At 35.3% G+C, this 15,186-nt stretch overlaps 2 protein-coding genes and 1 long non-coding RNA gene across 3 annotated transcripts in view; 2 read left to right on the plus strand and 1 right to left on the minus strand.

The window, feature by feature from the left end:
• The window catches only part of LOC123313638, an 88,051-nt gene extending 86,776 nt beyond the window's left edge, over window positions 1-1,275 (plus strand). The window contains exon 4 of the long non-coding RNA XR_006537761.1: window positions 889-1,275. This is a non-coding gene — a long non-coding RNA (uncharacterized LOC123313638). The remainder of the gene's footprint in view (window positions 1-888) is intronic.
• An 8,059-nt stretch (window positions 1,276-9,334) lies between these two features.
• LOC123313331 (pre-rRNA 2'-O-ribose RNA methyltransferase FTSJ3) lies at window positions 9,335-12,658 on the minus strand. Its single transcript, XM_044898178.1, has 8 exons — window positions 12,436-12,658; window positions 11,622-12,379; window positions 11,278-11,547; window positions 10,835-11,204; window positions 10,243-10,707; window positions 9,963-10,165; window positions 9,718-9,905; window positions 9,335-9,653 (listed from the first exon to the last, which is right to left on the minus strand). The coding sequence occupies exons 1-8, from the start codon at window positions 12,500-12,502 to the stop codon at window positions 9,410-9,412; spliced, it is 2,565 nt and encodes an 854-aa protein (XP_044754113.1). The 5' UTR covers window positions 12,503-12,658; the 3' UTR covers window positions 9,335-9,409.
• A 228-nt stretch (window positions 12,659-12,886) lies between these two features.
• LOC123313332 (caspase-3-like) lies at window positions 12,887-15,049 on the plus strand. Its single transcript, XM_044898179.1, has 6 exons — window positions 12,887-13,256; window positions 13,312-13,444; window positions 13,591-13,958; window positions 14,026-14,252; window positions 14,464-14,630; window positions 14,715-15,049. Exons 1-6 carry the CDS (start codon window positions 13,122-13,124, stop codon window positions 14,978-14,980), a joined length of 1,296 nt encoding a protein of 431 aa, XP_044754114.1. The 5' UTR covers window positions 12,887-13,121; the 3' UTR covers window positions 14,981-15,049.
• The last annotated feature ends 137 nt before the right edge of the window (window positions 15,050-15,186 follow it).

Below are 15,186 nucleotides of genomic sequence, written 5' to 3' on the forward strand. Positions count from 1 at the left end.
AAAGAAGATATCCACCGAAATTGTGAAAATCTAAAAATTGGAGTATCGGGCTATCATCAAGTACCTGTATTTAAAAGGGTTAAGAGGTAAGCAGATTTACCAAGATATGCTTAATACCCTTGGTGATCAATGTTCTTCGTATGCGACCGTTAAAAATTGGAATGCAAGCTTTAAAAGAGGTAAATTTTCCATTGAAGATGATGACCGATCGGGAAGGCAAGTTTCTGTGTCAGCCCCCGAAAATATCGATGCAGTTCATGACATAATTTTATCAGATCGTCGAATTGGGTTAAAACGGATATCTGAAGCACTAAATATTTCATACGAACGCGTTCATCATATAGTTCACGTCAATTTGGACATGAGAAAAATTGCTGCAAAATGAATCCCCAAATGTTTGAATGTTGACCAAAAGCGTGCAAGGGTAGAAGCATCGCGTTCAATCTGTGCTCGAAAAAAAATCTCCAAAAATCTGCCAGAAGAAACATTTTTTTTAAAGGTCTAGAGACGTTCCAGGTTCGCTGTAATAAATGTATCCAATTGAGAGGAGAATATGTTGAGAATTAAAATATTTTGAGAATGAAATTTTGGTTGGTTCTATAGTAGGCTAAGAATTTTTCAATATATCCTCGTATCAACCAATTTGCCCTCCATTTGAAGAAAACTTTCAAAACAATCTATATTGATAACTGAACTGGATTATATGCATATAAATATTCATACTGAATTTAGTCTTCCTGAGGAAAGTAACAAACATTACCGAAAGCTTGACGAATTTCAAAGATTATCCAAAGCAAATCCCTCGCCTAACTGAATCATCACAGGCTATCAAACTATCCTTATGAATTCGCTCAAAATAACTTCTGACGTGGCTTTCTTTATTTTCAGATACTTTCACAAGAACGAATCCAGTGCATACTTGAGATATAATGTCTCATTGAACATTCGACATTCGATCGGTCAGTTCAAGGTTCCCAAGAAAGCATCCAGCGAACCGGAAAAAAGATAAATGCTAATGCCAAGGCCGTGACGACATAATAGGTGGACCTCGAAATAGTGATGAGATACGGTCAGTCTGGCAATTGCTCGATTCGATCAAAGAGTGGTCAGAGGTTATCGTCAAGAACCGGTTCATACATTCAGTAGTTTTTTTCGACAACTTTTCACTAGGAAATCGGCAGTTAAGACTGCTTTGGTTCGTTCGACGACCGAAATTTATATGTTCACCTTCGTTTGATTGAAAATTCATATGATAATTCATTCGGGATAATGAATAATAATAGAATACTTGAATTTCTATCGTCATGAAATGAAGAGGAGTTTCAACACCGAAGACGTGAATAAATACAATTATCCCCAAATTTTGCATGAGAGAAATTGAGAAATGCATCTACTATGTATTAAACCATCAGCTTTCCTGAGTGCCCGTCTCTTTTGGCAAAAGGAGAAGTTTGGACCAAAGGAGTCATGCTAGGTGCTGAACTCCATATATGTACATCGATTCATCGCATACTAGCAAAAACGGCGTTGTCATTTTAATTGAGAGATAAACGACTCGAAAGCTGATCTTCGAAGAATAATGAAAAAGCTGGGTTCAGTTAAAAAATCGTCAAGACCGAACGGTTGCACCTAGATGGATGAAATTTTCAGATTTATCACTGAAGATGTTGCTTTTTCAGCATATGTATAACATTTCCATCTACGGTTACTTTTATTGAGAGATAAACGATTCGAAAGCTGACCTTTGAAAAATCCTGAAAAAATGAGTTCATTTAAAAATTCGTCAAGACCAAACGGCTGCGTCGAGATTAATGAAATTCTCAGATTTATGAGTAAAATAGTTGTTCTTCCAGAATATGTATCACATTTCCACCTAAGGTTACTTTTATTGAGAGAAAAACGACTCGAAAGCTGACCTTTGAATAATCCTGAAAAAGATGGGTTCAGTTAAAAATTCCTCAAGACCGAACGGTTGCACCTACATGAATGAAATTTCCAGATTCATTACCAGAAAAGTTGTTTTTTCAGAATATGTATCACATTTCCATCTATGATTACTTTTATCTAGAGATAAACGACTCGAAAGCTGACCTTCGAAAAATCCTGAAAAAGATGGGTTCAGTTAAAAATTCCTCAAGACCGGACGGTTGCACCTACATGAATGAAATTTCCAGATTCATTACCAGAAGAGTTGTTTTTTCAGAATATGTATCACATTTCCATCTATGGTAACTTTTATCTAGAGATAAACGACTCGAAAGCTGGTCTTCGAAAAATCCTGAAAAAGATGGGTTCAGTTAAAAATTCGTCAAGACCGAACTGTTGCATCTAGATGAATGAAAGTTTCAGATTTATTACCAGAAGAGTTTTTTTTTCAGAATACTCGTATGTATCACATTTCCATCTATGGGTACTTTTATTGAGAGATAAACGACTCGAAAGCTGACCTTCGAAAAATCCTGAAAAAGATGGGTTCAGTTAAAAATTCGTCAAGACCGAATAGTTGCACCTAGATGAATGAAATCTTCAGATTTATTACCAGAAGAGTTGCTCCGTCAGAATATGTATCACATTTCCATCTATGGTTACTTTTGTCTACAGACAAACGTCTCGTAAACTGACCTTCGATAAATCCTGAAAAAGATGGGTTCAGTTAAAAATTCGTCAAGACCGAACTGTTGCACTTATATGGCTAAAATTTTCAAATTTATTCCAAGAAAAGTTGCTCTTTCAGAATATGTATCACATTTGCATCTACGGTTACTTCTATTGAGAGATAAACGACTCGAAAGCTGACCTTCGAAAAATCCTGAAAAAGATGGGTTCAGTTAAAAATTCGTCAAGAACGAACAGTTCCACGTAGATTGATGAAAGTCTCAAATTTATTACTAGAATAGTCGCTCCTTCAGAATATGTATCACATTTCCACCTACGGTTACTTTTATTACATACTTTTCAAATACATTTCAAATCAAGTAAAGGAAATTCCTGCCTTAACTAACAACATTTTCCCTGATCAATGTTCTGTTGATCTTTTAGCATTTTCTTCTATCAGGCTTTCTCGTCATCCATTAATTCGGTCTATTTGACTATATAGAATGAATTTCCTTTCGATCTACGCCAAATGTCGAAAACGATTAGTCGAACGTGAAATGTTGGGAGTAATCCGATATCAGCTTTCAGTGGAGGCGTTTAGACGGACACAATCGATTCACTAATGCATAATTAGTAAATCTGAGCCGCTACTGAAATAGACTTAAATAAAAACAAGGTCAAGTTTAGCAAGGTCGGACGGACAGCCGCGTCGAGGTTGAAGGTGGGTGTCGTTATAGCTGTAAGCTCCCAAGAATTTTATTTACTTGGCGGATATCTTACCTGAATATCAAGATTCAATGAAATACAGGCCGTTTACTAAAAATGCTGGAGGTGATTTATGAGCTCACTCCTTTTTCTGTTACCATTTTTTCCATTTCGGCCTAGATAAAAAGATAGCAAAGCTTTCCTAATGAGCTATGCCCTGGAAACCTGACACTTAAGTTTCTCCAAGCATTGAATATACCAATATTAGAAAAGCAAGCATACACTTACCGCAATTTCGTTGGCGATGAATATTGAATATTCTTCTGATGAATTCAAACTCACAACCTTCCATACTAGCTCTGATATCCATCTCCAATATGTAATCATTTACAGTCGTTGTTTATTTCATTTTTTTCAAGGGTTACTAGATTCGAACACAACCCATGTTTTCCCTGAACATTCAAACGTTCTTCTTCATTGTCAAATCGACAAACAGAGAACAGTATAATGGCAACAAAATTTCCTTCATAAAAACAAGCTCAATCTATGATAGTACAGGGTAGGCAAAATTTGTTGTCTACTGAGAGGATCTCGAGAACTATAGCAGCTAGAAGGAAACGGATGACACATTTCCGAGGTCTTTTTCGGAGAAACAAAAATGGTGAAAACCGCAGCCTCCTATGATATTTTGTTTTTGAGTTTCACAATTTCCTAAAGTTTTCATAACTTTTTTGTCTGAAACTTGAACTTCCTACAGGCATTTTCTTACGTAGAATCCACTGATGACCTCAAAATATTTTATTCATTTCGAATCATTAGGTAAACTTTCATTTTTTTAAATGCAAACATTTATTGAATTTGTTATTTTTGAATTGAGAAAAAATCTTTTGTCAGCAGATTCTACGAATGAAAGTGCCTAAGCAGGTTCAAGTTTCAGATCTGTAACTTCAAAGACAAAAACGTTATGAGAACTTTTCGGAATCGTCAAAATCTCAATTTTTGTTTATAACTTGAAATCTAAAAATGATAGGCCGATTCCGTTTTCAGATTTGGATTAGTCATGAAAAAAGAGCTAGAGAATGTGCCATCCATTTTCTTCTAGCTGCTATATTTCCCGAGATCCCCTCAGTAGACAACGAATTTTGCCCACTCTGTACATATCTAAAATTCTCTCGAAGATTATGGCTAATCGTCTGGTTCCACTCTTAGAGAGGCTTTTACCTGAATCCCAGTGCGGCTTTCGACCAAATCGAGGTACGGTGGACCTAATTTTTACACTTCGACAGCTACAAGAAAAGGCCCGTGAACAACAATCAAGGATTTATACAGCCTTCATCGATTTAAGCAAGGCATTCGACTCGGTGAATCGGAGAGCGCTCTGGAAAATCATGGCACGTCTAGGAGTACCCGAAAAATTCCTAGCAGTGTGTAAAAGCCTTCATACCAACAACACCGCTAGAATACAGCATAATGGCTCTACAACCGACCATTTCTCAACCAACACTGGAATAAAACAAGGCTGCGTATTAGCGCCTTTACTGTTCAATATTTTCGCCATAGCTGTATCGATAATTGCTGACATGAGCATGCCCGTAAGAGGTGTTGGGATAAGATTCAGATTTGATGGAGGCCTGTTTAACCTGAAGCGCCTCAGAGCAAAAACCCGTACCAAGTTTATCACGGAACTTCAATATGCAGACGACTGTTCACTCATCGCTAGCAGCTCAGAGGATCTACAGATAATATACGAAGCTTTAGGCCTTAGACTCAATATTGACAAGACCAAAATCCTGGTAAGTCCGCCAGAAAGCCTTCAAACAGATATCAGCCTGGACAATGAAACTCTAGAACAGGTTGAGCAGTTCAAATACTTGGGAAGCTTCATAAATACTAGGGCTAACCTTGACACGGAAATACACAACCGTATCAATTCGGCATCACGGGCATTCTGGAAGCTGAAGTACAGAGTGTTCCAAAATCACGACCTCAATCTGAAGACCAAGACAGCTGTTTACAGAGCAGTGGTCCTCCCAACGCTTCTTTACGGAAGCGAAAGCTGGACTCCCTACAGGCGACATATTAAACAGCTTGAACAGACGCAGCAACGTCATCTAAGACAGATAATGCACATCAGATGGTTCCACAAAGTTTCGAATGCAGAAGTCTTGCAGCGCGCGAATTGTACAACAATTGAGACTCAAGTAACGAGGGCCCGACTCAGATGGAGCGGCCACATTCTGAGGATGCAAGACACAAGACTCCCCAAAATAGCTCTATACGGCGAACTCACTGAGGGAGCCCGGAAACCAGGAGGCCAGTATAAGCGGTTTAAGGATACACTACATCAATCCCTAAAATCAGTTAATGCTAATCATAACTGGGAACAACTAGCGTTAGACAGGTCACAGTGGAGGTCTTTGGTCCACAGTTATAGTGGAGAATCGAGAAGGATACAGCGGCGGCCAGATCTGGTTGGAGACTATCCATGCCCTGAGTGTGGAAGGATCTGCAGGTCGCGGTTGGGTCTCTTTAGTCACAGGAGGGCACACAGTCGCAACTAGCACTAAGAAGTTACAAGTCTGTTCGAATTTTTTTTTTTTTTTTTTTTTTTCTTCTTCTTTTTGTAGATTCATTCCCGGTAACGGGATACAGCAATGAATGAATGACATATCTATCAGAGTTATATTCAGCTAAAAAGATCAATTTTTCGAATTTCACAGATATTTGTCATGGTTAAATATCAAATTACTCGAAAATGGCGCATTATCTAGAAAATATGAAGAATACATTTTTCAAAAGGATCAAATATTCATCAGTGAGCGTTCAAGTTACTTATTTGGGTTCTTGAATTTCTGGTGTTTTTATTTATGTAACGGCCTTATGAAGAAACTGGAAGATGTGGGTGGAATTTTGTGTTCGAAAAAAAATTTATCACATCAATAATATGTGATGATAAAATCGTTTTTGAGTTATAACTGAAACTCACATTTTTCTATGGATTTTCAACAGCCTGTATCTTTACAACTGAGCCGATTCGGAAAAAATGGAATGGGATAAAGTGTTTTTGTGACTTAGGGAATCTTCTGTTGAAATATATGTACATATATAATAAGTCAAGTCACAAACCCATCCTGTATAGAGGAAAACTACGAACGAAATTTTCGTACGATGACGATGTATACGGTATGACTCATTCATATGGCATTGAAATTTCGATTTGTTCCCCATCATAATTCCTCTTAGAAGTTCGACATGCGTTATTACCATCGAAATATCTAGGAACTATCCTGGATCGTCTAAAAATAGTCCGGGTTCTCCAAATAAAATTAACGCTTTACGATGAATCAATGCGTTACCAGGAAATAGTGGAACATTTGTTGCAAACAGAACAATTGTCTTCTTTCTAGTCGAAAGATTTAACTTATACCAATTTTCTGATCTGCCAAGTTCTCAGTAAAATAGTTTTACATCATGTCGTTGGTTTTGAAAAATATATTTCTTGTAATAACAGGGTGTTTATCGATTGATTCGTAATATTTCAGGAGGTGGTTCTTCTACGAAAACTATAGGGGGATCTTCTATATTTTCTTGTTCTTAGCCCTATTTCCATTCACCGTATCAAAATATTTCCAAAATTCTTACCGAACAGACAGGCAAATAATCGTGGCAATAGAAAACATGGCAATACCAGTGAATTATTTACTTATTCAAAATTTTTACTCTTACACAATATGCCACTATTAAATCAAAAATTCCTGTACCTACTCCGAAAACCCAAAAATCCCACAGTTTTATCTGTCGAATTCGTCGTATCATTAAAGCTTATCGAGGTTTCATTTAAATTCCGTCTGCATTAATGAAACGGGAAGATACAAGAAAGACAGAAGTTCAAGGTGGTAATAAAGACCTCACACGACAGATAGCAGGCTAGTCGAACGACGACATCGCCAGTTTTTCATGGCCAAATTGATAAAAGTAATTAGTTAATGTTACCTCATTTAATTCAATAACTTATTGTTACATAAAAGATTTTGATATACGTAAGCAGGTCCGTACTTCAGTTCAGATCGAAAAATCTTTCAGCAACTATATAACAACTAATCTGAGAATTAATTTTTCAAAACACATCGGGCTTTGTTTGGAAATGAGAACCTGATTTGATGGAGATTTCACTTCTCCATTTTCAACCCCTACTGTAGAAATAAATCTTTCCCTATATGTACAATGATAAAAAGTTGATATTTTAGAGAAAACTTTTTGCACTTTAATCAAATTTTCAATATTGCTGAACATACACCTTGTGGAGAGGCGCATGTTTGCGTAGTACATACACGCAAAATGTGGTACGTAATGGCTTAATTTGAAAAAAATACAAGAAAGCCATTATTGTCGGGCCCTGGTGTTGTGTGGTAACAATTGTGAAATAATTATCACGAGTTTAACATGCATTTAAAAGCCTTCCAACTCGAACATTTAGAGTTTTAGTTAAATGAAGGGTTAACTCAACAAGATGTTGGTAACCTTCTCCAGGTTTTGCAAAGTGTGAGTTGTTAGTAGAGCGGGAATCGCTACTTCATCGCCCACGGTGCAAGCGTTCGTTCTTGACGAATTTTTATAACTGACCCAATTTTTTTGGGAATTTTTCGAAGGTCTGATACAAATAAATAAATACCCAAATATAATGATTTCCTGTATAGCCTAATCATCAGTCCTCGGCCTCGCCTAATACCGTCCTGCACTCAAACTTTGCATATGAAATGACCACCAGTGATGGGTATATTAATTTTTTATAGCGGGAAGTACTTGCTTGGTGCAAGGTGATGGTCGTACGGAGAATAACATACAACTAAGAATACAATACGATTATCCCATTTAGCGACCATTAAGTTAAATATTGAATCTTTTATTTAATGATTTGTCATTATTCGTCCTTCAATGGATTTACTACGTACTCCTGTATTGTTTTATGCTTTTATATCGACGGAAAACATGTGCGTCATCAGATCGAATTAATGAAAAATATTTATTTTTTAAAACCATTCGAAAATCATCAAGGTCGAGGAGCATTCAAAACCGCAGTCAAGGCGAACACGTGCATGATGCCTCTGGAAAATACCTCCAATTTAAATTTACTTTTTGAATTAAAAGAGGAGTTCTAGATTTAGAATGCCGAATGAATTCAGAGAAAAGCGATTTTTGAACATGCGTATTCAAATAACTATATTCTTTTCAAATCAATTCTACTCTGTTATCTGTGATGTAATTTATTTTTTGTAGGCACGCTACATTCGTAATTCTGAACCAACGTGAAATTTTGCTCGTTGGTATTCATCTGAAGCGTGACAAAACCTATTGAACTCAGAATCAATCCAGCTGTTTTCGAATTTGTTGAGGAAATATATTTTTCGCAAAAAATTGCGATGCAGACACATCCGTTTACCATCGGAATGTACGGACAACGGTTATTTGAGAGTTTATCCTCGACGAAAAACTTGCCATTTTAATTCTTATAACTAGAATTAGTGCTGACAGTTCAGCACCAAAAATTAATCTCTTTGTCAGTACAAAGAGATTAATTTTTGGTACTGATCTGTTTGTTGACATTGAGAAAATGAGCAGATTTTTGGTTTTAACAGTAGAGTTTTCATGAACTGATGAAGCGCTGTGCTTCTGGCGCTTATAAATCCCTTGGGTCGAAGCCATTGTATTGAATCTTCTGCCCCACTTTGAAGGTAGATATACATTTGATATTGTTAAAAAAATTTTATCATATATTGGTGCAATTCTCAACTCAGTGACATCAGCGGTGAATTTTCTATATGTTGCAAATATTTTCATAATGATATGTACAAAAATAAAGCTGACTGCCATGAATTTCTGCAAATGTTCAATAGTCTATTGAATCATTTCATCATAATTAATCTATTCCATGAAGGTATATTTCCAGAGCTTTCGCTCAATGTATCAGCTTGGAAATCAGTTTATTTCTTCAATGCTTTTGCTTCTCACATAGATTAAGACTGAGCAATACCAATTTTAGAAATATTTTTATTTTTACAAGTAACAAAAATCATGTTTAACTCTATGTACAGGTCTCTGATTTTGTTAATTAAGAACTTCTCTCTTTCTTCTTAGTTTTTTTCGGCTTGGCACCTCCTTTTCCCTTTTTCGATCGGCCCATGGTCTTAAGTTTATTCTTTTGGGCCCTCAAATCTTTCTTCATTCTCGCATCAACCACCTTGTAATGCCCTTTGACACCTACAGGTCTTCTCATTCTCTTCGCAGCCATGTGTTTTTTGGCAACGACATAGGTCACTTCCTTCTTAGGTGATTGTTTTGCTTTTTTCATCAGTCTGTGGGAAAAAAGTTAGTCATAAATAAGTTAGCCGGTAGGTCTACCATATTGATGTTACTCACTGATTAACTTGTTTAGCCTTCTCACGATCGGTGATATCAACACTATCGATCAGAGCTTCAGCCTTTTTCTTCGCCTTCTCCAATTTTCTAAGAGCCCTCTTCTTCTTTCTAGCTTTAGCTTCAATAACCTTCTTGATGGGCCTCACGTTAATTTCTTCCAATCTCTTCTTATAATCATCAACCATTTCCTGAAAATTAGTGGTTAAATAAAAACTGTAAAAATATTATTTTATGTACTAGCCAACCTTAGGTACTGGTACAGCCGTTTTCATATATTTTTCTTCGTCTTTGACAAACCAATCTGGTAAATTCTCATCATTGAAAGCGTACCTATTCCAGGCAGCATCTATCAAGTCTCTCTTTGTCTTCCTACTGTTGATCATCATAGTCCCTAGAGCCATCTCTTCTTCGTTCAACTTGTATTTCTTTTTTTTGCCGAGAGGTGCACCTGAGAAAAGAATCAAATCAAATAACACGAACTTCATCTAAATTCTATTTAAGAAAATTCTGAATGTCAAGTTATACCTCCTCCACTGACAATTTCAAAACCATCTTTTTTCGAATTATTCACTGGTTTATGTGCTGTCTCAATGTCATAATCTGAGTCACTATCAGTAGAATCATCATCATCTGATTCATCGGAAAAATTTTCTAATCCATTCTTCTGTTGTGTTTCTTCTAGCTTACGTTTCCTGCTATTTCCTTTGTCCTTTTCTTTATCATCATCGTTTTCTTCCCCAATCACTTTAATACCCTTTCTTTTATACTCTGATATTGTCCTTTCAATGTCTTCATCTTCATCAACTTCGTCAATGAGATTTTTGAAAACATCCCTTTCAAACCACATTTGTGCTTTCTGGGTTTTCTTCTGTTCTTTATCACGATAGTCTAAATCTGTTATCAGAGGGTGTTCTTTTTCCTCTAAAAACATAACCTTTTTCTTTGTTTTGGAGGAATGTTCAGAATCTGACTGTTCGGAGTCGCTGAAACCTGTGAACAAACCGATTGAATGCCGAAAGACTCATATAGATTTTTAAATTAAAAAAAAAATAAGAGAGAAATGACATCCTCAAACCGTTTCACATAATCATCAAAATATAAATTTTGTTCAACTTACCTAAGCCATCCTCAACTTTATCTTCATCATCTTCACTATCCTCCATTTCTAATTCGGAATCTGAATCTTTATAATAGGTTCCTGAGCTTGAAATGTGACTGTCATCTTTTGAATATCTAACATACTTTGACTTTTGTGCTTCGTTTTCACTGTCCGCATCTGATTCTGCTAAAACATCAGGAGTCTGATCCATAACTTTCTTCATCTTCATCAAACTACTGATTTGTTTCAAATCAAATAATCCTTCTTCTTCTTCTTTTGGACCACTATCTCCTTTGATAACCATTTTCAAGTTCAGACGATCATTCAATTTTTTTCGCTCTTTAAGTGCTTTCTTTCTTTTCCTTCTCAATTCTCTGTGATCTTCTTCCTATCAAATTGTAATGAGAAAACATGGAAGAATCAGTATTTATATTGACTGCAATTAATATTTGATTAATTACCTTCAGCTCTAGAATTTGTTGATCAATTTTCTCTAATTCATCTTCACTACCGCTCTTAACATCTTCTATCTCCTTCGACTGGTCCTCGGGTTCATCTTCATCTTCATTCTCACCCTTCAATTTCTGAATATATTCGGTATGTAATCTTTTCCACCAAGACATGAGCACCTTGAATTCTTTCCTACCCAAAACTTTGAGATCCTTGCAGCATTCTTTGATTTCATTAGTTGTTTCTTTATGATTCAATACTTCAGGATCATCAATAACAATCTATATGAATAAATATATTGAAATTATTTATCGAAATAATATAAGAGATCAGAGAAGTTCAAATTTATACTTGCCTCAGAAGCAGATTGCAATAAATCTATACCATTTTCATGTTTAATAAAATCTGCTACACGTAATCTATGATATAGCGTGTAATCGTTTTCAGGATATCCTTCAGGTTTACTTTTTTTTGTTTTAGCAGGATGAAAAATACTGAGTTCATTTTTAGGTTCAATATCTAGTTCTTCAAACACATACTTGGGATCCATAAACCTAGCATCAATTTTATCAGGAGCAAGATAAAATTGACAGACAACAAAAATCTCGGCAGACTCATTACGAGATGCTTGTGGTTTAGTAGCATGTAATTTCTTGAAAAACTGTTTCAAAACCCAAATTAGAGGGTTATAATCCTTAGATCTGAATACTTTTGTAATGAACCATCCTCCTTTTCTCAAGAACTGGGTTGACAATTTCAATGCTGATAATGTTAAACAAGCCTGTTGGAATGCATCATGGAGCCAATTTTTACCCACATTGGGGGCACCATCGTGTAAAACAACATCAGCTTTCCAGGTTTGTAATTCCTTTGTTAACGCAGATTTACATTTTTCAGTGGTAATATCTTCGACAAGACTTATACATCCTGGTATACTCTTAATTGGATACAAATCAATACCTATAACGATGCTCGATAAGGGCATATTTTGCTTTGCTACTTGCATCCATCCTCCAGGAGCAGCACACAAATCTATGCATACCCTCGACTTCTGCAGAAATTCGAATTTTCGATTCAATTGTATCAATTTGAAAGCCGCTCTCGATCTGTATCCTGTTGGACAAAATTATTTAATAAAATTGAAGAGTATTTCAAAAATACATACATACCGGTTTCTTTAGCCAACTGATAATATTTATCTTTACGAGCTTTTCCAATTTTAGCTTTTTTACCCATTTTTCTCCACTTTATTGGACACAATTAAAATATAAAATATTATTAATTTCACAACATTGATAAATGTGCAGTTCCTGTAAAATTTTATTCTTATGCAGTTCAAATTAAACACATGTAAAATAAATATTAGGTTAGGTTTTAGTTTAGGTTAGTACCAGAATCACAGATTATTCTTAGCACATCAACCATAGACCAAATAAAACTTTAGACCTTCATAGACCTCCGCACATAAATTTTTAATTTTTCGCCAACTATAATTAATCTTGAAAGTTCATTTTGCCAGAAACTAGTTTTCATTATCGGAATATGATGAAATATTTTCATTTGCTTCAATTCTTAAGTAGATAAAAAGTGCGTAGTTCAGTAGATGAAAACCTCTCTTATAAAAAATTGTCGCCATCAGATGTTTAGATTCTGTCAAAACACACAAAGACCTGCATTCTTGATTGGACTTGTCACCTGTAGGTTCAGGCAAATACGATTCAATCTAAAAGTGAATATTTTTTCATTTTCTCTGAATATTCTACTATTTCAAATAGTTCCATTGGTTTTCTATAAGGAAGAAAATTCCGTGCAAGTTACTGAATGAATATTATGGAAAAGTTGAGATACAATAAAGATGCAAAAAAAATTTAGAGATATCATCAAACAGCACTTCCCCATATTAGTTGATGAAATAGAACCAGAAGCTTTCGCCCATTATTTGTTGAGAAAAAAAGTGCTAAAAAAAGGAGAGGTTAACAGAATTTTAGCTGTAAGTTGATTTCTCATAATATTAAGCAGGACTTTTGAAAATTTGTTTTTTGCAGGATAGAGGAAATTACAAACACAATAATAGACTTCTCCTGTTTCAAATACTCAAGAAAAGTGATGCTCATTATCATGACTTTGTAGAAGGCTTGGAGCTATTCCAGTTGAAACATCTTTTTGTTGGGAATCCACGTAAGAAAGTTTTCTCAAAATATTCTTCCTATAAATTTGAGCTCCCTAAACAAAACCCTCACTGTTCATTAATTGAAAGACTGTATTATATATGTTTGAAGAAGTTGGATCACAGTGGAAAAACTTTAGTTATTAATTCATTTCAGGGAGCCATATCAAAGTTTTCTATCAAGGCAACCAAAATACACCAGATGAGGAACTCGTTGATTTTTCGAACTTGACCTTGCACAGTCCTGTTGACCGCAACAATAGAACCAGTACAAGCGCAATCACTAACTATAATGAAAAACCTCTAGATGTTAAAGTAAAATTAGCTACAAATTTTCAACAAACAGATTCAGATAATGTGTATGATGCAAAATCATCTAATAGAGGCCAAGTCTTAATTATCAATAATATAGTTTTTGACAGTCATTCAAGAAGAGAAGGTTCTGAACATGATGTGAAATGCCTGGAGAGTTTGTTCAAACAAATGTTCTTCAAAGTTGAAATTGAATCAGAATTGAGTGTGACTGTAAGTATGAGATTATTGGTAAAAATCAATGTAATTTTATAGTAGGTACTGACAATTTTTTTCATAGGAAATGGAGAAAGTTATCCGGAGGTTTGCAGCGTTTAATTCAAATAAAATATCTGATATATGTATTGTGGTTATTATGAGTCATGGAGAAGAAAGGAATAAGGATCTTGTTGTTATTGATAAGACTAACAATGGCCTCAGTACCTCATGGATTGAAGAACAATTCACTAATGTGAATTGTGGTCTGTTCTCTGGAAAACCCAAAATACTCTTATATCAAATGTGCAGGTACCACCCTATTTATTTCTTCACAGGACGAATTTTTTTTACGTTATTTACTTTTCCAAAATGCTTACAGAAAGTGATACTTTCTTCACTTGTTGGGAAAATAAGTATTTATACTTCAATGAATATGGTGATGCCTTACCTAAACTTTATCTATAGACACTTTTTGGCCAATATTTTTCTTCCGAGATGTAATATTAATTATTTTTTTCAGGGGCATTCAAGATGATTATGCAATTACTAGTTCACCAAGAATCAATAGAGATCCTAGTTCGGTTCAATATGATAGTGAGGATTCTGTTCAGACAGATTCTGGAAATATGCTCCTTCCTGTTGAACGTCGAGTAGAAGATATGCTTATTGGGTATGCAACCCAGAAAGGCAAGTCACTTCATTGATGTATATTGTTATTGTGAGTGTGATTAAATTTCACTGGTGTCATTTCAATTTCTTAATTTTTTTCAGGACACAGAGCTCATAGAGATCCTAACGTGGGATCATGGTACATTCAGTTAATCTGCAAAGTTTTTATGGAGAAAGCTCATAATACAGACATTGTGAGTATGTTGAATGAAGTGGACAGAAAATTGAGAAGCAGAGCTAGTCCCCAGTACACAATGCAGACTGCAAGTTACACATCGAATGGCTTTAATAAATTATTGTATTTCAATCCTGGCATCTATTTGGATAATGTTGGGAATACGCAAAGATTTGTTGAGTCAGTTTCCTAGGTTAAGTAGAAAAATATTTTTTTATTATTGCAATAATATTATTTACTGGAATAAATTATTTTATACATATAATTTCCTTTTATTGTGACCTTAAGGTCACCTTAATGGAGTGAGTGGATCTTCCACCCAAGAAGGCCAGGTCAAGCTTTATTTTATGATAGCTATGCCAATGCTAGCTAGAGTGACGTAGCCCGTGATCACACAAG

Source organism: Coccinella septempunctata, chromosome 5 (assembly GCF_907165205.1).
Source record: "Coccinella septempunctata chromosome 5, icCocSept1.1, whole genome shotgun sequence".
NCBI classification, from domain to species: Eukaryota; Metazoa; Arthropoda; class Insecta; order Coleoptera; family Coccinellidae; genus Coccinella; species Coccinella septempunctata.